Below are 25,544 nucleotides of genomic sequence, written 5' to 3'. Positions count from 1 at the left end.
ATAAGTACGAACGAAGAGGGACACAAGGCAAAACGTGATGAAACCCCCCAGAGGAAGCCCTTCACGACATACAATGTGTTGTTGTTGGTACATTTTATGCACACCGGCAAAAAAACACAGGTTTTCCACCTGACAAAAACATACGACTATCGGCCGTCCCATCGCAGACGGTTTCTTGCCTTTGACGCAGTAAAGTCGTCGTCTCCACTTCCGCGTGTGACCGAGGTTTCGGGAAAGCTGCTGACAGGACCTCGTTGTACTTCTTCGGAAAAGGAACTACCATCTCTCGAACGAACAGTGGCATCAAGTGTGAGAATATCTTCAACAACCAGCCGGAATCGCGACAGGGACACACTTTCCATTGTTTTCCAGCTCGCCAAGTTCAAGTTACATTATATCCGGAGAGCCTTCTGGATTTGGTGGTGCACTTGAGTTGAAGTGGCGCTGTTCAGTTGCGGTTTCCTTTCGTTGGAGTTCTATTTCTGATAAGCTACCCCCAACTCAAACCAGTGCAGTGCAAAGGAATATAGATTTGCGTGATTGATTTCAAGTGAACGTACAGCGACGAACGTGGGCTTCTTTAAGTGAATTTTTAACAAGCGTGCAGTGATTTTTACTCAGCCGGCTACTCTTTGGATAAGTTATTGTTTCATCCCAGTGCCTTGGAATTTAATTAGTGTTCCGCTTAGCTGAAGAGGATATATTGTTGAACGTCTTTATCAAGGTAATTTTAAAATTCCTAAAACTGAGGGAATTTTGTCCTATATCCATGGTAAACCATATAAAAACCACGTACAACAAATTTATGACGGTTGCCATGAAATCAAAAAAATTGTCTGATCCAATCGCTCTTCGTTGTCACAGAAAATTACCACTTAAAATCGTAAATCTTATCGAATACTGTTCTATTCATAATATTCAGGGTTGCTAGCGAATTTTCGTTTTGAAATTCCAAAGTTTTTCCCGGTTTTTACCATGTTTTTTCCCGGTTATAAATGATTATTTTCCTTTTTATTATACTCGTTTTTAATTATAAAATCATGTTGAATAAAAAAAAATCAATGTACAGGGCCTCAAACTTCTAACTGTTTTTAAAATTTGATATTTGTTTATAAGAATGTAAGATTTTATTTTGTATCAGGGTAGAGACCTTAGATTTCCACAGAAGCTTGTTTTCGATACAATTTTTACATAAGACATATATATATATATTTCAACATAGGAAACTTTAAGCAGAAGTTTCACGTAGGAAGAACACAACTTAACACTCAATGCTTCGTTCCTCAGACCAATTCAAACACCAACATCGAACACTGAATTATTCTGAACTAAAACTAAAACTGGTACAGTAGAACCTGGATAAGTGAGAGAAAACACCAAGTCCCATGCTTTTAAAGCACAAAACCTCTTAAAGTGAGAGTGTAAAACCTCTATAAGCTAGATTCGTTTTCCTGAATAGACCAAGGAAATTAGAAATTCCATATTGAAACTCATTCGAGAAAACTTCGAACTGGTTTCTTATAAATCCGTGGATTTTTATCAAATACATATTGTTTAGTTGCATTTCTAGACCACTTTAATGCATTTGTATGTTGCTGACCCTCTAAAATAGAGAACCTGGTTAAGTTAGAAATCTCTTTAAGTGAGAAAAAAAAGTTCAGTCCTTTGGATGTTAAAATCCCAGGAAAAAAAACAGTCCTTTTGACTCCTACTTATCTAGGTTCGACTGTTATTAGTTTTATGTTTAGTTTAGTCGACAATAGTATTTTAATTATTAAATTTGTAGCATTTGAGTTATTATGTCATATTGCTTCGCAATTAGATAAAAAAGTCATTCAAACTTTATTGTTTACTAATAAACGAAAATAAGCGTTTATGAGATAAATCTATATCGTGATTGTGAAAAACTACTATTAAATTCAGAAATAATTTTGTAAGTATTTTTAAAATTCCATGAAAAAATTTCAAGCATGATAATTTTCTCGGTAAGATGCCGAAGTTCCCGGTTTTTTTCCCGGTTTCCCGGTGGTACGATGAAATTCCAAAGTTCTTCCCGGTATTCCCGGTTTTCCCGGTTCGCTAGCAACCCTGAATATTCCATGGATTTTGTTCTGATAGCGTTTACTATAAAAACCTATATAATTCTACATTTTTATGAGTGTATCGTTCATCCTTCGCATAATTGTTCGACCTGTGTCCTCAATGACTTTATTTTTCCTTTTTTTTGTTTTTAAAACAAAAAATTGTTGACTGTTGAATGCAAGATGAAATCCAATATTTTGTAATAAAAATATGTTAGATTACAATAAACTAAACTATTGTAGAAACTTCAGATAATTGAGCTTGCACTTCTTGATTGGTTGGAAATAATCAACTTTGCAGAATGAACCAAATTAAAGGTGTTGGGAACAAACATCACAATTTCACTGCACAATGTCGAGAATCTCACTTCTTCATACGAGCCAATAACGACGCCGGCCAAGTCCATGTAGTCGAAAGGAGGAAGGGAAGGGCAGCACATGTGGAGAAATGTTTAGCGGAGACCGGCTGTACACCAGCCCTCCACAAATTTCTCCGCTGAGTGTTTGGGGAGAGGGCAGTGTGGCACGGAAAATTATCTTGGTAGGCAATGAAGCCACGTTGGAGTTATGCTCATAACACCTACAATTCCTAAGTTTTCTATAGAAACTCCTGATCATTCCTTAAGAGGCCATATTTTAGGAAATTTGCTAATTTTATAGGCGCTTTTTTCACTGGGATCATCTTTCAACAGTATTTATGGCCTGTTTGAGATTCTGAGTGCTTTTCAACCGACAGTTGCTCTAGCTAAGGTCTTTTAAAAGTATATGGAGGATAAAATCGATGAAAAATGTTAAATACCTGGAGAAACTTATGTGTCCTTTTACCCGACCTTGAAGTGTCCGTCCGATGTAGTAACCTTTATTTAAAAACGTTTGTTGCTCAAGAACGTTGACCAGAATTCGCTGGTTTTTCTTCGGGTGGTCAATGAGAAGCCTAATGCGCATTCCACCGTTGAAAACGGTTTAAATTTCCGGAAATGTTGCGAGTTATGGGCTATTTGCTGAGTAGCAAAAATTACTTCAAATGGTGCATCCTCAAAGTTTTTGTTTGTTTTGTTAACTCTTATGAGGCCTTGCTTGCCTGGGTGGCTGTATATCAACAAAAGGGTCTGGAAATTGTTGGAACGCTTAGGGAAACGTATTTCCATCATTAGATTTGTGCAAACAATGTAATTGAAATATTGAAAATGTCCATTTTACCCGCTGTGTCCGCCTTACCCGACTTTCCCCTTGCTTTTTTTTTTGACACATTTGGATATCGCATTGAATGCAACGACTTCAGTGAACGTCACCTGTATGCAGCCAGAAAGGAAAGAACAATGACATGAATTCTCGATTCTAGAGGCTGGACAAAATCAGAGACCTTTTACACTGTGACATTTATCAAAAACCACAAAAGTGCAGTCAATGAACGAACTCGTATAAGAGCCAGATAAGGCAGTCAACCACCAAAACTGATATTTTGGATTCGCTGAGTGTGCTTATGACAGCTTTTATCTTGGAAGGGCACAGTAAATGGCGAGATCTACAAATCTGAGTATTTTTTTCCACATATGCCGTCCAATTCTGCCCCCATTCCTTTTTCATCAGAGGAAACAGACTCGGAGGATGATAACACACCGATTGAACGATCCAAATCCTTTGCCATTCAGTGGAATATTCGTGGTATCAAATCACATCGTAATGAACTATTATACTTGCTTTCTTGCTTCAAGCCTACAGTCGTATGCCTTCAAGAGACAAACGCCAGAACGCTCAACATGCCATCTTCATACCTTGGTCAAGAATATTCGCTCTTATTAGGCCAATGCTCGACTAACAATAGACAGGGTGTTGCTTTAGCAGTGAAAGCTGGAACTCCTTTTGAAATAATCCCAATAAAATCTAATATCCAAATAGTTGCCATCAGAATACATTCACCTGTGGAAATAACAGTAGCCTCTGTGTATTTCCCTCCGACCGAGAATATATCGACTGAAAATATAAACGACTTAATTGCACAGCTTCCGAAACCTATTTTGTTACTCGGAGATTTGAACGCCCATCATCCAGCTTGAGGCAGCTATATGTCAACGAAAAATTGTGCAGCCCATCGTAGAGGAAACGCTATTATGGACATTGCATTGGATCAAGATATGGTTGTCTTAAACAACGGTTCACACACAAGAATAAACCCAGCAACAGGAAATACCCAAGCTATGGATGTCTCTCTTTGTTCATCATCCGTTTCATCGATATTTACATGGAAAGTTTTGGCAGATTCCTTTGATAGTGACCACTTTCCTATAGTCATAAACACGCAAATACAAACATCAGAATTAACTTAAAAAAGGAGATCTACTCTCAAGAAAACTGGGAGTTATATTAACATCTTACTGCTTCACATCTGAGCCCAGGAGAAATAATCAGCGTTGAAAGTTTTACCGACAGAATCATCCATGCAGCAGAAGCTAGCATTCCAAAAACATCTAATAAATTAGGATAAAAAAGCCGTGCCTTGGTGGAATCAAGAAGTTGCAGATGCAGTTAAATTACGTCGTAAACATTTGCGAATGCTAAAACGCCTCCACAGGGATGATCCTCAAAAAAAAAAGATATGCTGAAAAAATATCAAGAATCGCGCCTTTTCTGCCGTCAATTAATCAGCGATGCAAAACAGCGCAGTTGGGAAAATTTTGTTCAATCTATAAATCCGGAAAGCTCGTCATCATTGATATGGAATCGTATTAACCGCCTTCGAGGTAAGACACCATTAAACAATATAATATTGAATCTCCCTACAGGTTTTAATGACGATGGTCCTACAGTAGTCAATGCTTTGGCTGATGAATATGAACAAAGATCTTCAGATGCCAACTACACAAGTAAATTTGTCAACTTGAAAAAAAAGGCTGATTCTATTTTCAATAAAACTGATCGACCACACCTTCAACAAAAATATAATACAGATTTCAGCGTCGAAGAATTGATGTGGGCTTTGAGTCGCAAAGGTCGTAGTTCTACCGGAAACGATGATGTTGGTTACCCACTATTACAAAGACTACCATATTCATCGAAATTAGCTCTCTTGGAATTATTCACCAGAATTTGGCAAAGCGGTGAGTTTCCAGAATCATGGAAGGAAGGTACTTCATTCCCATCCCAAAACCAGAAGCAAACCGTAGCAACCCTGAGGGTTTCCGACCAATTACCCTGCTTAGCTGCATGGGAAAACTTTTTGAAAGGTTAGTGAACCGTCGACTAATTACTGAATTCGAGATCAAACAAAAACTAGATGAACGACAACACGCCTTCAGAGCAGGACGTGGTGTTGATACCTATTAAGCCAACCTTAAAAAACTCTTGATTACTGATAATAACGAACATGTAGAACTTATTTCCTTAGACATATCTAAAGCCTACGATACTACATGTAGACATGCCATACTACAAACCTTGATAAAATGGAAAATACAGGGTAGATTACTTAATATACTTCGCAGTTTTCTAAGCAATCGAACTTTCCGCGTTCTAGCAAATGGAGTAACTTTTTCACTGAGAATAGCTGAAAATGGAGTTCCACAAGGCTCGATACTTTCTGTTTGCTTGTTTTTGGTGGCCATGCAGCCTATTTTTGAACAGGTTCCGAAAGGTGTGGAAATTTTATTATATGCTGACGATATACTTTTAGCGGTTAAAGGGGTTAATACGATAGAGGTCCGTAAACTTTTGAGAAATGCTGTTGTGAAAATAGATAAATGGAGCAAAAATATTGGATTTACAATGTCCCAAAACAAATCGAAACATATGCATATATGTGATGTAAAACATCGAAAACGTGGTCGCGCGATTCAACTAAACCGAGTTGTTATTCCAAGGGTAAGAAAAATGCGAATTTTGGGGATTCTAGTAGATCACAAATTGAACTTCATTCAACATTTCAACATGATTAAAAGAAGGTGTGAAAACCGAATGAGATTTTTACGAATTTTGGGAAGCAAACTAAAAAGAGGAAACCGCAGAATACTTTTGACCACCGGATTTTCTCTGATTATATCAAAACTGTTTTACGGAGTAGGTTTCGTTAGCCAAAATATACAAAAAATGATCGACATTCTTTCCCCTACATACAATTCTGTTATAAGATTTGCATCTTGTGCATTTCGATCTAGTCCCGTAACAGCAATTCATGCTGAATCTAATTGCTTACCATTTGAAATGCTTATTGTTCAGCAAACGGCACAACTTGTTATCCGTCTAAGTTCAAAATTGAACACTAGTGATTATGCGACTTTTAGAAGAATCGCAAAATTTTATCTTGACACAACTAATTGTATAATACCTCAAATATCACCACTTCGACGATCTATGGACAGGGAATGGAATTTTAAAAGACCGCATATAGATGAAGGTATCAAAAGATGTTTGAAAGCAGGATCAGAAAGAAACAAAGTAGTTCCAACCTTTAAGGAATTCATAACGGCAAAGTACGATGGTTACAATAAAATTTACACAGATGGTTCTAAAACTAACGATGGAACAGGAGCTGCAGTAGTCAATGGAGATAATATATTAAAGTTTTCTCTACCAGAAGTTATAGTATATTTTCGGCTGAAGCATACGCATTAAAACAGGCAGTAGCAGAAAGCATAATTGAAGGAAATAATCTGATACTGAGCGACTCCGCAAGTTGTCTTGAAATCTAAAATTTTATTTTGACTCGAAATGTGACGTTTGTATGGATACCGGGGCATTCAGGAATATTTGGAAACCATAAGGCCGACTTTCATGCAAATGAAGCCCGTATAACTACTCCACTAGATATTCCAATACCAGCTCAAGATGCAGCCAATGAGGTGAAGCGACAAATTTGGGAAAAGTGGATAACAACTTGGTGGCAATCACGATGTTTTCTTCGAATCAACAAACCATATCCAGTTAAATATGTTGACCGGAAATGCGCCTCCGAACAACGAGTTTTAACCAGACTGCGCATTGGACATACCAGACTTACTCATTCATACCTGTTTGAACGTAACACCCCGCCAACATGCTCTTATTTGTGGTGTCTCTTTAAATGTCCTACATATTCTCATCGACTGTAGAGGTTACCAGGAAATACGGGAAAAATTCAACATAACAGGAACTATTTACGAAATGCGGAGAGAGAAAAAAAACTGATAAAATTTGTAAAAGAGGCAAAATTGTTTGAACTAACTGAGTTTGTAAGTACATCTTTGTAAGTCAATTTTAAAGGACACGAATATCCCAGGAGTGGTAAAGTGTCTCTAATAAACTGAATAATAATAATAATACAAATCTGAGTGCCTCGAGACGTGGCTTTTTGCCGATTTTGCAGCAGCACGACGAAGCTCCGCTATTTTGGCAAAAATTTGACATCATGCCACTTTTTAAAATGTATCCTTTAGTAATATGAGGCCAATTCTGTCCATTTTGTTCTTAAGGACATGAACCCGCCAAACTGTCCGGAGCTGCGCCCGGTGGAGCAGTACTGGCAGTAATAAAGCAGGAGCTCCGGAAGAGCAAGAAGACAGTCAAAGACGAGTAGGACAAGTTAAGAAAATGGAAAAAAAATTGAGAAAGTTATACCGGATGACACTGTAAAGACTTTGATAGAGGGCATCAAGCGAAAATGCGTTCAATTTTACACCCAAGGCTTCATGGATTGACTTTTTTTTATTTTCTTTTGGTTTGATTCTAAACATTATAAGAAAATTAGCATGACATTTTCGGTTTCGCAATAATTTCGTGTTCGCCCTTTACGTCTTACGTCTCTTTGGGAAGATTCGACAATCATCTCTGGGTTAACCAACCAGTTGATACGGGGTACAACTAGCGCTGGTCCTCCGGCTCTAAGCCTGGGCTTCGTAAGGGTACAGGCCAACCCTGAGTCAGGCCTCCAAAGCGGCTTGAGGTGCGGATTCAGACGAGAGAGCAATTTTAATCCCATTTGGCAGAGGGCAGCTTGCTAAATCACTAGCGACTTTGGTAGACGCTATCAAAGAGGTCCAAGAGCTGATCCAGAAAAAGGAATTAGTAACACCTAAAGACCAACATCCGCAAGGAGGATGAGGACAAGGTATCATAAATGATTACGCTCATCATCACGACTAACAAGTTAGCTTTCTGTGATAGATAGAACAGGGCTTTAAGTCTTAAGAGGAATAAGGAGTAATAAGGGGACTCATAGCAACAGCGACATCCTTTGATTCGGGAAGATCCTAAAAGATAATGAGTTCCCTAAATATGGGATGGTGCGCAAGTAAAAGATGGCTACCAAAAACCAAACCCAACCTCAAATCACGGTCAAAGCAAGTGAGGAACAAGCGGGAGTTGATTGAGGTCAAACACTTAAAAAGACGTACGGCAACATCCTCCATCACGTGAGGAAAACCTGTCGAACTTGCCCCGGTGCAATGAGATCTGAGTGAGTCCTACTTTGTCCTACGAATTGAGTAAAATGCTACAATCATTTTTCAATCCCAATTTGTGGACAGGGAATGTCATTTAAAAATCTTTGAACGAACATTGAACGTTGAAATAGTAAAAGACTATTCTAATAAAGCAATTGTACAGCTTGCAACTATTTGTGAGTTTTAATTCATGCGTTAGAATTTTCTTCCATTGCCATTTTATTTACGCTTGGAATCCAGTCGACTGGTTTTTTTCGTGGATCCGTTCTGCGAATCGATGTTGACGACAAGACTGCTACCGTTCAGCCTTTTAACCAACAAAACTAAACTTGCAAAAATCCGCTCTGCCTGCCAAGTGCCAGGACGCGAAATGTTGGCATAAAAATGGCTTTAGAATGTCAGTCCATTTCCCAGCTGGCCGTCCATCGCATCGCGTCGCCAGACGAGACGAGACGAGCGAGAGCAACAATCATCCAAAACGTCATCATATGAACCGACATAAACACCGCAGGGTAATTTTATGTACCGTACCATCTTAGCGGGCCATGCCATGCTTTTGTTATTCGTCAATCCGTTCGCATGCAAATGTCAGCGCCGGCTTTGGTTCGTTCGTTCAAGCTCGGTGGGCTGGGGAAGAAGGCGAATCCTGGCTACTAGATTGAAAAACGGCTAACCTTTCAGGAAGACCTACTTTTGAAAATATATTTTTGCACCCGAAAAACAATGCGCTCGAAAACGATTATTTGTTGAAAAGATCCGGCGGGCGCGAAAAACTTCCTCCGCTTCGTATATTTCTCCGTTGTTAAAGTTTGTCCGCGTTGGGTGGCTCGGCTCTGGTTGGTTCAATCTTGGCCTGATAACGGTTTACATTCATAAATTTTCATCTCTTCCGTTGAAGCTCTGAAGTTTGGTATGGGTGAAACGGTGGATGAGAAGAAATAAGGGCCACCCGGCTTCTTTACACTCATTTGTGTTTGCTCAATTCCTTCGGTGCTTTTGGTTCCTGTACTTCGGGTGCTCATTTTGTAAGGATGTTTGTTATGTGGAGCTGTTTGGTTTGGTTTGGAATTGTCTCATACGAAAGTTCGCTTTCCGGTTCCTATATCAAACAAATGATTTTTTTTCGCTGGAATGGTTTTTTTTTAAATACACTCTAAAAATAAAATCATAATTCCCGAAATCAATGTCACTCTTTTTTTTAAGGCTGATTCCGTACAAATGCTTCTACCTTTCGATGTCTCCTTTGGCGACATAATTAAATAAATCAAACAGCGCGAGTTTATTAAATTAAACATTGCACACAGCCCATTTTCGAATGGGGCAGTAAAACTGCTGATGGCTTTGCGCCATTTGTCACGTTCCTGGTGCCATGAACATATGAAGCGAGTTGTGTTGTGCATGGCAAGTCAACACCAATCTATAACAACATCCAACAAACGGGCCAAGTTCTCCGATCTAGCCGAGTTGAAGTCCACAAACGACCTGTCCCGGTGCTGCTTCTGCTACTTTGCTAACGTTGTTGTCGAGAACCACCAACAAGAGTGGGGCAGCACGCATGGAGTCTTCGTTGCCTCTTTCTCACACCCACAACGGCTTATGGGTTTGCCTAAATGGGAAAAAGCAATTTATCGATTTTGCCACCGTTCGTTATTGGAAACTCCGCCGATCATCCCCCCTTACTCCGTATGGTTACTGCTGGTAGTTAGTGCACGGGACGTGGTACTGCAAAAGGTGTGCAAATAAGTACATTCAAATGTAAAGAATTTAATTCTGATTAGAAGAAACATAGTGTTGTCAACTAATTGGCATCATTATATCTTGTTCGACGTTAACACTAACTATAAGCCATCGGAAAGTTTAAGGTGACAACGTAATTTGTGAAATTAAAGATATTGAAAAACAAAAGGGTCTCCGATCGATATCATTGTGCTCCCAAAACAAGTATCTGTGTTTCTGACGGAGATGCTGACATCAAATATTCAAAGCGAAAAATTGCCTTGTTTCTCAAAATCTTACCCAGGGTCATACCATGAGAGAATGCTATCAAATAAACAAATTATTAACAACTCCAACTCCACCTTGCCCCAATTCGAGCCGTGTTCGAAACTTTATGCTCCAAAATAAGTTTTCCTCTGAATAATTGACAAAAATACCTACTACTCCGGTTTGGGGAAAAGCAGACTTGCACCTTACAGATCCACTTCTAAAGGTACAGACAATGAGAAATAATTAATCTCATAAACAGTTCTCATTATCGGTGGACCGAAACTTTTGCGTGTTCGTCTGCTGCTGCTTCACCGGTAGCTGACTCTCCAACGCACCTGAGTTTTTCTCGATCATAGTGGCCGGACACAATCGGAATCAACAACAACAGCACCAACGGAAGTGAAACAAACTCCACCATTCTAATTGTATCCTTCTGCTTTCCATCCTTCTGTACAAACCGGTGCTATAAATATGTGCCTATTTGTAACCTCCTGTAGTACACTTCTTCAGAGTAGTGACGTAGTCCGCAGAAAGTATCCTCATCATCATCCATTCTGTTTGGAGCTGTTCAGTGAAGGGGGTCTTAGGTTGCAGCTAAAAAACAACCCGAAGCCAAGGGGAGTTTGGGTTGAAATTACACGAAAAGTGAGTAATCCAAAGAAGGCAAAAATAATGACACACGAAAGCGTTAGTGTTTTCTTTGGGAACGGAATTGAACTGTTCGTTGTTGGTTGGTGAGCCAAGAAAAATGTGCGTACTGAACGCAAATGAAGCCATACGAGGATTAACCTAGAAAGTTCGAAATGGAACATCGAAATGGAAAAAGTCGTTTTGGTTAAAAATCCATTAAATTTGATAGTTCAATTTCTTTACAATTCTTACATTTTTTAAATAACAAAAAAAAACAAAAATTAGAAAAATGACGGAACTGACAATAGTGACAAAGATAAAAATGACAAATATGAAAAAATAGCAAACCTGACTAAAAATGACAAAAATAACGAAAATGATAAAAACGACTAAAATGCCAAACGTAACGAAAATTGCAAATTGACAAAAATTACAGAAATCACAAAAATGACAAAAACTACTAAAATTGAAGAAAATGGCAAAAATGTAAAAGATGATAAAAATGGCAAAGTGACTTAAATGACTAAAATCACAAACATGAAATTAAGCAAAACAGAAAAAAATAACGCAAATGTCGATATTGACAAGAATGGCTAAAAAGACGCAAACTTCTAAAATTTTTAAAAATACAAACATGGGAAGAATGGCAAAATGACTAAATGACAAACATCGGAAAAATTACCAAAATGAAAAATGACAAAAATGACGAAAACGACTAAAAGCACTAAAATGGTAGAAATGACAAAAAATACAAAAATGACAAAACACCAATATGACCAAAATGACAAGAATGACTAAAATGACTGAGATGACAAAAGTAACAAAAATGACTACAAAAAAAAAATGGAGTAAATGGAAAAAATGACAAAAATAACTAAAATTACAAAAATGACGAACAGACAAAAATGACAAAAATGACAAAAATGACAACAATGACAATAATGACAAAAATGACAAAAATTACAAAAATTAAAAAAATGACAAAATGAACAAAATAACTAAATTGACTAAAATGACAAAAATGACTAAAATGGAAAAAAGGACAAAAATGACTCAAATGACAAAAATGACGGAAAAGAATAAAATTTAAAAAATGACTTCAATGACAAAAATAACTATAATTACTAAAATGCCTAAAATGGCTAAAATTGCAAAGATAACAAAATCTGAGAATAATGTAAATATGACAAATATGACAAAAAAAAGAAAATTACAAAAATGACACAAATAACAAAAATGACTACAATAAAAAAATGACAAAAATTACAAAAACGGCGAAAATGACGAAAGTGACATAAATTACAAAAATTACAAACATTTAAAAAAAAAACAAAAATGCTAAAAATGACAGAAATGAATAAAATTTTAAAAATTACATCAATGACTAAAATGAATAAAAATTACAAAAATGATAAAAATGATAAATATGAAAAAAATGACAAAAAAGCAAAAACCGTAAAAACGATAAAAATGACAAAAATTACAAAAAAGACCAAAAATGACAGAATTGAAATATGACAAAAGTGCCAAAAATGACAAAAATGATAGAAATGACAAAAATGACAGAAATGACAAAAATTTCAAAAATGACACAAATGACACAAATGACAAAAATGACCAACGTGACAAAAAATGACAAAAATGACAAAAATGACAAAAATGACAAAAATGACAAAAATGACAATAATGTCAAAAATGACAAAAATGACAAAAGTGACAAAAAATGACAAAAATGACAAAAGTGACGAAAATGACAAAGATGACAACAGTGACGAAAATGACAAAAAAGACAAATACAACAAAAATGTCAAAAATGTAAAAAATGACAAAAGTGTCAAATTTGTCAAAAATGTCATAAATGACAAAAATGACAAAAATGTCAAAAATGACAAAAATTACAAAATTAACAAAAATGTCAAAGTTGTCAAAAATGACAAAAATTTCAAAAATGACAAAATTGACCAAAATGACAGAATAACAAAAATAACAGAAATAACAAAAATGACAAAAATGGCGAAAATTACGAAACGACAATAATTACAAAAATGACAAATGTGACTAAAATGACAAAACTGACAGAAATTAAATAATGAAAAAAATGTCAAAACTGTCAAAAATGACAAAAATGATAAATATGACAAAAAAAACAAATATGGCAAAAATTACACAAATGACAATAATGGCAAAAATGACAAACATGACATAAACGGCAAAAATTACAGAAATGAGACAAATAACAAAAATAACTTAATTCACCAGAATGACAATATCACAAAAACTACAAAAATAGCAAAAATGAAGAAAACGACAAAAATACAAAATTTACAAAAAAGTACTTAGATTACAAAAACTACAAGAATGGCAAAAATGACGAAAATGACAAAAATAGCAAAAATGACAAAAACGACAAAAATTATAAAATTTTGAAAAATGTCAAAAATGACTTGAATTAAAAAATTACAAAAAATGGCAAAAATGACGAAAATGACAAAAATGACTGAAATGATAAAAAATGACAAAAAATAAAAAAATTACAAAAATTACCAAAATGACGAAAATTACAAAAATCACAAAAATGGCAAAATTAACCATAATGACTGAAATGACGAAATTTACAAAAATTGGAAAATGACAAGAACTTCAAAAATTACAACAATTACAAAAATTACACAAGTGGCAAAAATGACAAAAATGACTCAAATGAGAAAAAATACAAAAATGTCGAAAATGACAAAAATGACCATAATGACAAAAATGACAAGAATGATAAAAATGTCAAAAATGACGAAAATAACAAAAATGACTAAAATGTCAAAAATGACAAAAATGAAAAAAATAACAAAAATGGCAAAAATGAGTGAAATTTCAAAATTGAATGAATTGTAAAAAATGATTAAAATGACAAAAATGGAAAAATAAAAAAAAATGACTAAAACAACTAAAATGACTGAAATGACTAAATTGACTTAAATGACAAAGATTGTAAAAAAAGCCAAAAAGGACAAAAATGGCGAAAATGACAAAAGTAACAGAAACGACACAAATGAAAAAAAAAAATGACTAAAATGACCAAATTGAAAAATATGACAAAAACATGAACTGACAGAAATATTAATAATGGCAAAAATGGCATCAAATTTTAAAGAAATGACAGTAATAACAAAACTCACTACGATAAGAAAAAAAAATTGTTTAAAATCTCAAAAATCCCGTCTTTTATTTGACTTTATTGATCGAATCAAATCGTTGTCTGTTAATGTTAATGTTCCCTAAACCTTACAAACAAATTTATAGATGACATCTATAACACGTTAATAAGCTGCTTGAGGGGTGCAAGATATCGCTGCATTCGCAAAAACCCCCTTCGGTAATTATTCGTACAATTTACCTGACAGCAAAATGAGACGCGAGACCCTTCTACTCACCCGATAAGCCATACACACATCACCTTAGGACTGAATTGTTAGAGACAACCCTTGGCCTAGCAAATGATGGATGATTGCGAATCTCATGGAGTGGTAAATCACCCGTGTCACTTAATATATGGAGGACGGAAGCCCGTAACCGCATCGTTCATTTTTTTTTCTTGATACGCAACACCCGACCACAACAGAGTATATTTAGCGCATGTGAAAAATCTATTTCCCGATAGTGTCAATGAATTTACGAGCGAGCGTATCGTATAGTGAATGATTTTTGGGGGGACTACCGTTTTGTTACTGGTGCTTGAAATCTAATTGTATACCTCCAGCAGTAGCAGCCCCTGCCCCGTCGTGAGCTCTTTTTAAGTGTATCCCGAGATGCGGATCAACGGAACGAAATATAATAAAACATCCGAAAACAACCCTCATCAAGTTGGGGGAAAGGCGATCAGACAGCTGCTGTTACACACATTTCCGTCACCCTTTTTCCCAGTTCCCGGTGGGGTTCTTGGCGATATTGCCATTGCTGGATGGCCGAAGCAATATTCAATAGTCAATGGCAATGAATGGTATCTCTACACCCTACTCCTACGGATGTAGCATACGTTAAACTAGTTGACGAGTAAATATGAACAAAATCAACTATTGAAATTGATTGCCAACTCTCGGCAATCGACTTGAATATGGTCCCTTTCTGAGTTAAATGTAATTAAATAATGTGCGATATTGTTTCGTTTCTTGACATTCCGATTTTGAGAGAACCTTGCTTTGGTTTCGAAATCGAACTTCAGACTTGTCTGTCAAAAAAAAACTTTAAACTGAATTAGTTCTGAGTTTGGGTATGTCAATCACAACCATTAACCTTCAATCAGCTGACAACTTTCTCGAACGGGAATATTTTAAAGTTATCCATTAATATAATCAAAATGATAAACCTTTTTCAACGCTTTTACTAACCAAGGCAAAATAACGAAATAAGTAATGAGGTATGCGAAAGATATTTAATAAAGCTGCTCATTTGAAAAGTTTTATCACTTTTACCTTCGAAATTTAACACATAGGTATTGAAAAAACATGCAAATAAGCGTATTTATCACTATACTTCTTCCATAAAGTAATGTTTAGCTATTTTTTTTTCCGTTGCAGAATATTTCTTTATTGGCAAGACCATAGGAGGGGGGGTGGGGGGGGGGGTTGGGAGTTAAATCCCCCCACCCCCATGAGGGTTAAAAAATGTCAAGAAAAATGCTCTTCTCTAAACTCAAAATTTTAAATTCTTAACCAAATTTTGATGAACGACTAAAGAGAATCGGAGTAACAGTCTCGACTCAGAACTAAAGCCAACACCTCGAAATCTTATCCCAGGTCCACAATTGTATTACAGTTTTTCAAAAAATTTCTCACTTGTTGAACGCTATCAGAAGTTATTCACAAAGGAAGTTGTTGCATGAATTTTTTGTACAGTCCTTTGTCCCGAATATCGAATTTTCAACAAGATTTGACTCACGAAGGTTACCAGATGGCCCAGATTTTGTCCGAATTTTTTCACTTTATTTGCAAAATCAAAGAATAACATAAATTTTTTGATCACAATTATCTATTTTGGGTCCAAAACAATTTTTTTATCAAAGTTTATCCAAATAAACGGGCTAATGTGTTTCTAAGAATAAAAACAATTTTTAAAGTTTTTTTTTTCTTGATTTTAATTGAAAAATTCCCAAATTTGCATGAATATTGCCCCGATTTTGGGTTGTAAATCGTGTGTCCGGATTTTGCAATAGCCAGGATTTGCCCTGCCAGGATAAGTGCGGAAAAATATCTGCTAAACTTAAGATTGATCATTTCCGATTTTCTGGCTCCAAATGTTTTCTTAAAAGTCCATATTTATTGCCTGTGGTTGGGTTGTGGAATCTGTATCCAGTTTATTCTTGATTTTCAGTTCGGTTCACGTTGGCATCAAATAAGGTAAATTATCCATGTTCGAAACTCATCATCAGGGCCGGATTAAGCCATCGGGGATCCCGGGGCAATTTTTCACGGGGGCCCCTATAATTCGATTTTTTTTCAAATGCTACCCAGAAAATACAAAACATTTTAAACGTGTAAAAAAAAACTGAAAATGAGTTCAGAACACCATCTACAAATAGCCATGTTGTCTGTGTAGAAAAAAGTTTCTGGTATCTTCAAATAAAAATTGTTTATCAATCACGTGCGAAAATTGCGGAAGAGTTTAGAAATTTCTTAGAAATGAAAACTCTGATTTAAGCTGCAAAATGCAAAATTTAATTCCCATTTTTTTTTTTTCAAACCTTTATCACCAACTAAAATTCTCTAATTTTAAAAATTGACCGGATAGATCACCTTTTCGTAGTTGATGGAAAGAATTAGAGAAACATGAGCTATCAAAGAACGGAAGAACATAAGCCGTAAATATAATGAATTTTTCGAAAAAGATACCACGGCTCACCGGCAGGACTTGAACCTGCAATCTCCGCTTTTCAGGTACAAAGATGTACCAAGCGATTTCATAACATCAGTATTGACCGGATAGATATTTTCAATGATTTTCATATCTTCATTGATCGTTTGGTTAGTGCTTCTTCGAGAAATATTTACCTAGTGACAATTTGAAAGAAAGTTTCATGAAGATTTGAAACATAGAAAACAAAATTAAAAATAAATAAACAAAAAAATTAAATCCACATTTCATAGAGATACAGATATAAGAGTTTGAGAATTCAAAACTTGAAATCACATTATATTCAGAACCAAAATCCAGTGTCTCAAATCTAATTCAAAATTTCAAATCAAGTTTTGAGAAACAAAATACGAATCAAATTTAAAAAAAGAGATACAAAATTACAATCAGAGCAGAAGCAGAAATTGCATCAATTGTGAATTTCTATTCTATGTCTTTGAAACACAAAAAAAAAATCTATTCATGAGATGTTTTTAAATATGATTCTCATCAGATAATTTTTTTTATCAAATTGTTATTCTAAATGTGACGAAAGTTTCATTCGATGCAATCAAAGCCAAAGGAGTATTAGTGGAAAAATGATCGGTTGAAAAAAAAAGAGAATAAAGATTAAATGTTCAAAACACAGAATCCGTTATCATTGAAAAAAATCAAGGATAAGGAATCCAAATTTGTTTAGTACTTTAAACAAAGATCCTGAATTTCCGAAATTATGAAAAATATGAAACTGAACTTCAGTAACTGAAGAAATAACACAAGACTTGAAAATCCCAATGAATTGAATCTGGAAAAAGATAAGATTAAGATCATAGAAATATTCATATTTAGAAAATCAGTCAATGATACTAGCAACTCAACAATCAGATCGTTTTTATGATAATTTGAGAATGATCATTTGGAAAATGATATGCTGAATTCAAAAAATGTTCCAATACTTCAAGTCTAAGACAGAAATTGGGATGGAAATTCAATGAAGAAGCCCTGTACTGTCGATTGGTTAAACTCAAGCAACTACAGTTTTTTTTTAAGATTTGCTTTCAAAAATAGGGAGGGAAAAGGGTTTAGAATTTATAAACCAAATAAATAAATAATAATAATTGAATGGTGAAAAGTTTTTATAATACGCGGTATTAACCCGGATACTGCCCGGGTAAAATTCTGAAATGTTTATCATAAAGCGAAATTAGCTGCTATTTTAGTGCAGTAAACCATAACTTGGAAACTTAATGAGGAGGAGTTCTGTACAGAATATCGTAACTGATATATTTCGATAAAAAAAAATTTGAGGTGTTTTGCCTCATATTCTTCTTAATTTTTTTTCGAATTCGGTTTTGTCCAGAAGATTTTGATGTTCTCAGCTCGCAAAATGTGGGAGAGCTCCATCACTGCTTACTTTAGGGGGCCCCCTTAACTTTTTTAAGACAAAAACTAATCTGGATATTATTTCACGGGGGCCCTTTAGTTTTTATATTTCAAGTTTGCATTCCGATTTTCTAGTTTTGATGTCTTTTCATGGATTTGTAGTAGAATGATTAAAGTAATGTTAAAAATTTTTTCCCTCGGGGGGCCCCCTGAGCCGGGGGGCCCGGGGCAACTGCCCCTTTTGCCCCCCCCTTTAATCCGGCCTTGCTCATCATTCCGGAATATTCAAAGACAATATTTGAAATTACAAACCATATTTAAGATTTGGATTTGAAATTTTTACTCTGAATTCTTAGACCGAATTGAAACTCAAAAACGTTCCACAATGGTGATTGAGAGTTAAAATATCAAAGATTCATTATTCAGAATTTTTATTCAAAATCACTAGTTGAATTACGAATGAATAACTGAAAAAAAAATTCAAATAGAACGAACACAAACACATTTAGGATCTCAATGAAACTTGACGTTTCCTCGAAGAGATTCCTTTAACTTAACACACTAAGCGTACATCTTTCGAGGGTATGTTGGCTAGCATCCTATAAATGCTAAAACCACCAAGCCACAGAATGTGTACTATGTATGCCATGACCGAGAATCGATATCATGACCGTTGGCTTAGAAGACTTGATCGTTATACATTAGAAAATTTAAGATTCAAAATTCAAATAAGAGATCTCTGGTTGAGGATTCTGTTTAAAAATGCTTTTTTTTTGGTTCATAATTATTGGAAATTTTTGTTTGGATCTTAGATTCGGAAATCGATTTGAAATTAGTGGTTCCGGATTTTTTTTTAAAGGTTCAAAATGCAAAATTCAGATTCATATGAAAATTCTAAATTGCCCCAAAAAACACAATCAAGTAAAAACTACTATTATAAAATAATATCTGAATTCATTTTCAAAATTGCTTTCTTTGAAAAATCTTAATTTAAATTTTTTTTCACTGTATTTTCATGATGAAATGAATTATTATTGATAATTTTTTGTTGATAAAATAACTTGTAACTTAATCTTCAGGTCCAGGAAAATTCAGCTGGAAAAATATTTTATTGGTTTAGTGCTTAACGTTATTTAGATTGTAGATTGTAGATACTTGAAAAACAAAGATTTAAACTAAAATCTAAATATATCAAATTTACAGAGCTGAAAAAAATTACAAAAATGACTAAAATGGCGAAAATTTAAAAAAATTACTAAAATAATAAAATTGACCAAAATTACTAAAGTGAAAAAAATAGGTACTAAATTTAAAAAAAAGGTAAAAAGAAAGACAATGACAATAATGGCAAAAATGACGGAAATTATGAAAATGACAAAAATGTCTTAATGACTAATATGACAAAAATTACAAAAATGACAAAAATGATTGAAATGACTAAAATGGCATAAATGACAAAAATGGCGAAAATTTCAAAAATGACTGAAATGGCGAAAATTCCAAAAAAAAATTACTAGAATGATAAAAATTACTAAAATGATAAAAATGACTAAAGTAAAAAAATTAAGTACTAAATTGAAAAAAAAATGGTAAAAAGAAAAAAAATAACAAAAATGACTAAAATGACATAAATGCCATAAATGACAAAAATGGCGAAAATGACGAAAATTATGAAAATGACAAAAGGACTAAAATTACAAAAATGACTAAAATGACTTAAATGGCGATAATTTAAAAAAAATTACTAAAATGATAAAAATGACTAAAATGACCAAACTGACTAAAGTAAAAAAATAAGGTAGGTAATAAATTGAAAAAAAATAATGGTAAAAAGAAAAAAAATAACAAAAATGACTAAAATGACTAAAATGGCAAAAATGACGAAAATTATGAAAATGACAAAAATGTCTTAAATTACTAATATGACAAAAATGAAAAAAATGACAAAACTGACAACAATGACAAAAATGACTAAAATCACATAAATGACAAAAATGGCGAAAATAACGAAATTATGAAAATGACAAAATAACTAAAATTACAAAAATGAAAAAAATGACTAAAATGGCGAAAATTTAAAAAAAATACTGAAATGATAAAAATGCATAAAATGACCAAAATGGCTAAAATAAAAAAAAATAGGTACCTACTAAATTGAAAAAAAAAATGGTAAACAGAAAAAAATGACAAAAATGATAAAAATCACTAAAATGGCGAAAATGACGAAAATTATGAAAATGATAAAAATGTCTTAAATGACTCATTTGATAAAAATGACTAAAATGACAAAAATGACAAAATTGACTAAAATGACATAACTGACAAGAATGGCGAAAATGACGAAAATCTTGAAAATGAAAAAATGACTAAAATGACTAAAAATACACACATGGGAAAATGACGAATATGAAAAAAATGACTAAAACGTCAAAAATGACGAAAATGACTTAAATAAAAAAAAATTACAAAAATGACTATAATGACTAAAATGACAAAGACGACTAAAATGACAAGTAATAAAAAAATGACAAAAATTACAATAATGACAAAAATGACAAAATGACTAAAATCACCAAAATCCTAAAATAACTGAAATGACTAAAATGACAAAATTGACTTTTTGGTATTTTTATCAATTTAATCACATGTAATTTTGGCTTTTTTGTTTTTCTATAATAATAAACATTTCCCAAGTAACACAGATTGTTTTGCTCTTCAGAACCTTTTAAGACTAAAATTTGGTACTGTCGTGTACGATAAATCTTGAATTGTTATTTGGGTTGTGTCGTTTTTCATTTTCGAGATTTTTGTCAATAATTGTGTATTGTATCATGTTTGATAAGAATTTTTTTTGAAATTTCTTTACTATTGTCATTTTTCTAATTTTTGATTGGTTTTGAATTTTTTATTTTTCATTTTGTAATTTCTTATTTTTTGTCACTTTTCTCATCTTGGTCATTGTTATATTTTTTTTTAAATTCGTTGTCTGGCAACTATTGCATTTCTTGTTGTTTTTTTTCGATTTATGAAATTTTCGAGCTCAAAATAAAATCAAAACTTCAAAGGCTTTGTTGGGAAAATGAGTTGAAAGTAATTGCGGAACCAATTGAAGAAAAACCTTGCGCTTAGAAAATTTTTCGCCAACTAGCGTTTTTAAATTTTCGGAAAAATATTTTCAATATCTATAAGGGCAGTTGACTTATAACTGATGAAAGGTTGAATTTTCCTTATACTTAGTCTCGTTCGTGAACAATCGATGTAAACAATTTGCAATGTCAAGAACACATGTTCCATTTGATATTTGCACAGCATGGGAACGAAACAGTACACACAATGTTGTGATTCTTCTAGTGCCTGGTGCATTATCATTTAAGGGGGGGGTAGGGTCTAACACTTTAAAAAAATCGATTTTTTTATTTTTTTATTTTCTTATTGTAAAACATTTCAAGAATGTTGTGTCAAATTTTCAAGTCAATTGAAGCAAAACTGTAGAAATTATAGGCCTTTATCTCCTCCTATGTAATACTGCAAGAAAGCAAGAGCAGAAACTTCAAACGCGTTTTTCTTGAAAGCACATTTTCAAAGTCCGTGGACACCGTCATTTGAAAACTACTTATCCGATTCTTTTCAAATTTGGAACATATTTTCTACATATAAAATACTAGACCCCAACGTTTCTCTTTTTTTGATTTTTAACTTTGGGGAGGTTTTAGAGGTGAAAAATGGCGGATTTTTAAGTGAAAAATCGTAGTTTTTACTTCAAACAGCCACAAAAATTTCATAAAAATATTTTTAAGTTAAATAAAAACGTTGGGGTCCAGAAAAACATCTATTAAAAATATTTTGCTCTGATTTTTTGACTTCAGATGATTCTGTGCTGAGATACAGTGTCCACCGCAAATCCTGTTTTCTAAAAGGCATCCTCGAAAATGCTCCGTCACCGGCTCATTTTTCAATATTTCTCTACGAAAAAATTACTTAATGTTCTTTTAACAATGCTTTGTATAATGCAAAAAATTTGAATACATTTGTTTGAACGATAGCTCTAGAAAAAAATCGTGAAAATGGTGTTTTTTTATACCCGTTAGACCCTACCCCCCCCTTAATATAAAGTCTCGATACTGCTCGAAGAAAAGTATAATTACATTGCATTCAACCTGCAATCACGAATCATCATTCTTGAATTCCAATCATATTTAACCCCCCATGGTTTCGAAAATCCATTTACCTTTTTTCAATTTCAACTAGCAAATTCTTTTTTCTCTTCTCTCCAATTTCCCTACAGATCTCACCGTAGGATTTAAAACAAGAGTTCAACTACTCCCACTACTACCCACTTAGGATACCGCAATCATAATACTGCAATCATGACCAAGCGGTTCGAGTTCAATTGGCAGATTCCGGTTCCGGAGGAGCTCCAGAAGGGATGCGTCTTCGACCGGTGGTACGAGGACAAGGACAGCAACGACTTCGAGCCGGACTGCACCTTCAAAGTGGACGAGTACGGTTTCTTCGTCTACTGGAAAAGCGGAGGACGGGTAATGTTATATTTCTTCTTTAACTTTTTTTTCTAAAAAAAAAACATTGGAAGATATGACTTTCACAATCTGCCGACTATAGCCGGGAGCTTAATTTTGTTTCATTTTTTACTTTTTCATCTCTCATTCAAAATTGTTCATCTTTCGTTCCCTCGGTGCGCGCCCAGGAAGGAGACGTCATCGAACTGTGCCAAGTCAGTGATATCCGAGCCGGAGGATTGCCTAAGGTAAGAAACCAGCAGAAGGAGCGATATCATATTTTGCCATTTCTTCTGTTTGGGTCTGTAAAGAATGAAAGCCTTGGCAGTTGTTTTGTTTGTTACGATGGGGCATTATTCATTACAAACTGCCTTCGTTTTCCAAGAATGGTCTGTCAAGCTGGGCACACACAATTCAATGTAAAGTAGCTGATGCTGGGAGCAAACGTTTAAAATTGATTTTGAAAAAAATCCATCCTTCTTACAAAAGGTCCCTTCTTAACAATAGAAGATAATATACAGAACCGATTTTTATTGAAGCTCTAAGTTCTTCTTAAAGCTTGTGTAACATTGACACGAATAAAGTTGTGCCTAGTGTTGAAATTGACCTTCAATCGAGCGCTTTTCCTCGCATAACAAAACCGTGACTAAGTTTTGTATTTTATCCTTGTTTTTCTCTCCTTTTTCACTCCATTGACGGATCCAGGACATGAAGCTATTGAATCAGCTATGCAACAAACACGGGGAAAACGTGGAGGAAAAATCCCTGACTATCTGCTCCGGAACGGATTATATCAACATCAATATGCAGCACGTGGTCTGTCCGGATGCTGCCACAGCCAAGGTATGTTCGGATATGTTTTTTCTACTCAATTTCTACACCTGTTGTTATTGCTGGTCCAACCGATAGACCAGAGCATCCAATCTATCCACCTGTTTGCCAGGAGAATTCAATCGGTTGAGTTCAAGTACCAAAATGGAGACGCATGGTTAATAACAATCCAACTTCATCGACCGTTGTTGCTGGCCATTTCGTTGGGGTCATCAAAACCACAAAATAACAAAAAAGAACAAAAGTTTTTCATTCCATCGATTATTATTGAACATGGGCACGACGAGGGAAAATCATTTCTTGTCAATATTTAGATTCTCGTGTAGGGCTTGTTATAGGACCAGATTGAGTGAGCTGCAGTCAAACAATCGAGATGCGTTTTCATTTTCATCCTATGGTGGCCTCCAAAAACTGAATGTTTACACTTTTGCGTCTGCTCTGCGTGTACGTTACTCGTGTGGGGATGTGTTTGCATGTATGTGTGTGTGTCGAAAAGACATGTGTTTACTCTCATGTCAACGCAACTAGGAACAGCATCCATCCGCCCGCTGCCTCTGTCGGTATAAGCAAGGAGAAGAAATGTAGGCACGCAGCAAACATGAAGCCATCACTGTCGTCATCCTCCCGTCATTATCATCATCTTCTGAGAGTTTGTTCCATTCTAGTTCATACAAACAGTACATCGGTGGTTATGACTTCGTGCGAGAGCTACTTCCAGTGAAATAATTTTATCTTCAAATATCCCCCCACGTGACCGAATCCTCATTCGAGTGGAAACCACTGCTGGAGGAACCACTCCTCCAGTCCTATTTAATGACGAAGGTATGTCGAGGTCGTCGACGAGATGAAGAATGTTGGATACGACGACAATGATAACGAAAATCACACGTTACGATCTTTACTTTAACAAAATGAACAGTTGTACGCCGACCTTATTTCTTTGCCCATTTGGAGCGAAATTAGAAAAAAAGTAAATTACTTAGACAAAACGTTCTGCCTAATAGACCAATAAAGACAAGAATTCTGGGAAGGACGGGAGAAATCTACGCAAAAGCAGTTTGATAGTTTGAATATTAAAAAAATTATATTGAAAACGATTGTTTGGATCACGTTAAACAATTTATCAGTCTTGAAATTTTGACCATGCATCAGACGTAGTAGGAGCTGAGTCATAAATAGATGGAATCTTTTTCTATGTGTTTTTTATGCTTGTGTATGTTTTCGTTGAACTACTAATCACTAATCAAAAATTAACTCTCGTGCTTAGGACTTAACCAAAAAGATGGTTAATCCACAATGTTGAGTCTCATTATCCCCTTTACATCACTAAGTTTTTCCAAGTAGATACTTCAAGTGTTAACCACAAGTGTCCAGACAAAAAAGTCTTGCTACACTAACTCGTCAACTTTCCGGCGATGAAAATGGTAAAATGTTACTCAAAACCAATTCAAGCTATATGTACACTGCCGGCCAAAAGTTTGGGATCACCCACTAAAAATCATGCAAATTTTGATCGTTCATATCTCAGCCGTCTTAGGACATATTGCAAACCTTCTGATCTCATTTGAAAGATAATGAGCAATAGCTATCTCGGAGGTATTTTGCCCAAATATAATGTTTTAGTTTTGAACTTAAAACTTAACCTAAAGTTACAACATTTTCAAAAAATCGCACTCAATATTCAAAGCCGATCATCTCGGGATAGGGTGGACCAAATCTCAAAATTTGAGTGGCATTAGAATTCCTGTTCTTTACTTCTCAAAACTCAATCAAAAAATTTTGTGAAAAAATTCAAGAATGTATTTTTAATTAATAAAATAAAC

General features: G+C 34.6%; 2 protein-coding genes across 14 annotated transcripts in view; one reads left to right on the top strand and one right to left on the bottom strand.

Moving 5' to 3' along the window:
- LOC129754380 (uncharacterized protein CG43867-like) overlaps positions 1–25,544 on the bottom strand; it is a 691,811-nt gene that overhangs the window by 275,121 nt on the left and 391,146 nt on the right. The gene's annotated exons all lie outside the window — the stretch shown is intronic.
- Positions 1–25,544, top strand: part of LOC129754383 (1-phosphatidylinositol 4,5-bisphosphate phosphodiesterase-like) — a 114,961-nt gene that overhangs the window by 51,912 nt on the left and 37,505 nt on the right. For 2 of the 3 annotated variants that reach the window (XM_055750432.1, XM_055750431.1), the window contains exons 2-4: positions 22,659–22,911; positions 23,079–23,138; positions 23,596–23,733. In XM_055750432.1, the coding sequence (XP_055606407.1) occupies positions 22,741–22,911; positions 23,079–23,138; positions 23,596–23,733 (369 nt within the window). In that variant the 5' untranslated portion in view covers positions 22,659–22,740. Of the gene's footprint in view, positions 1–175; positions 725–22,658; positions 22,912–23,078; positions 23,139–23,595; positions 23,734–25,544 lie in introns of those variants that run through there. The other variant, XM_055750433.1, reaches the window with a different exon arrangement.

This window comes from Uranotaenia lowii, chromosome 3 (genome assembly GCF_029784155.1).
Source record: "Uranotaenia lowii strain MFRU-FL chromosome 3, ASM2978415v1, whole genome shotgun sequence".
Lineage (NCBI taxonomy): Eukaryota > Metazoa > Arthropoda > Insecta > Diptera > Culicidae > Uranotaenia > Uranotaenia lowii.
The sequence above is the reverse complement of the archived record's forward strand: the minus strand, read 5'-3'. Positions and strand labels throughout refer to the sequence as shown.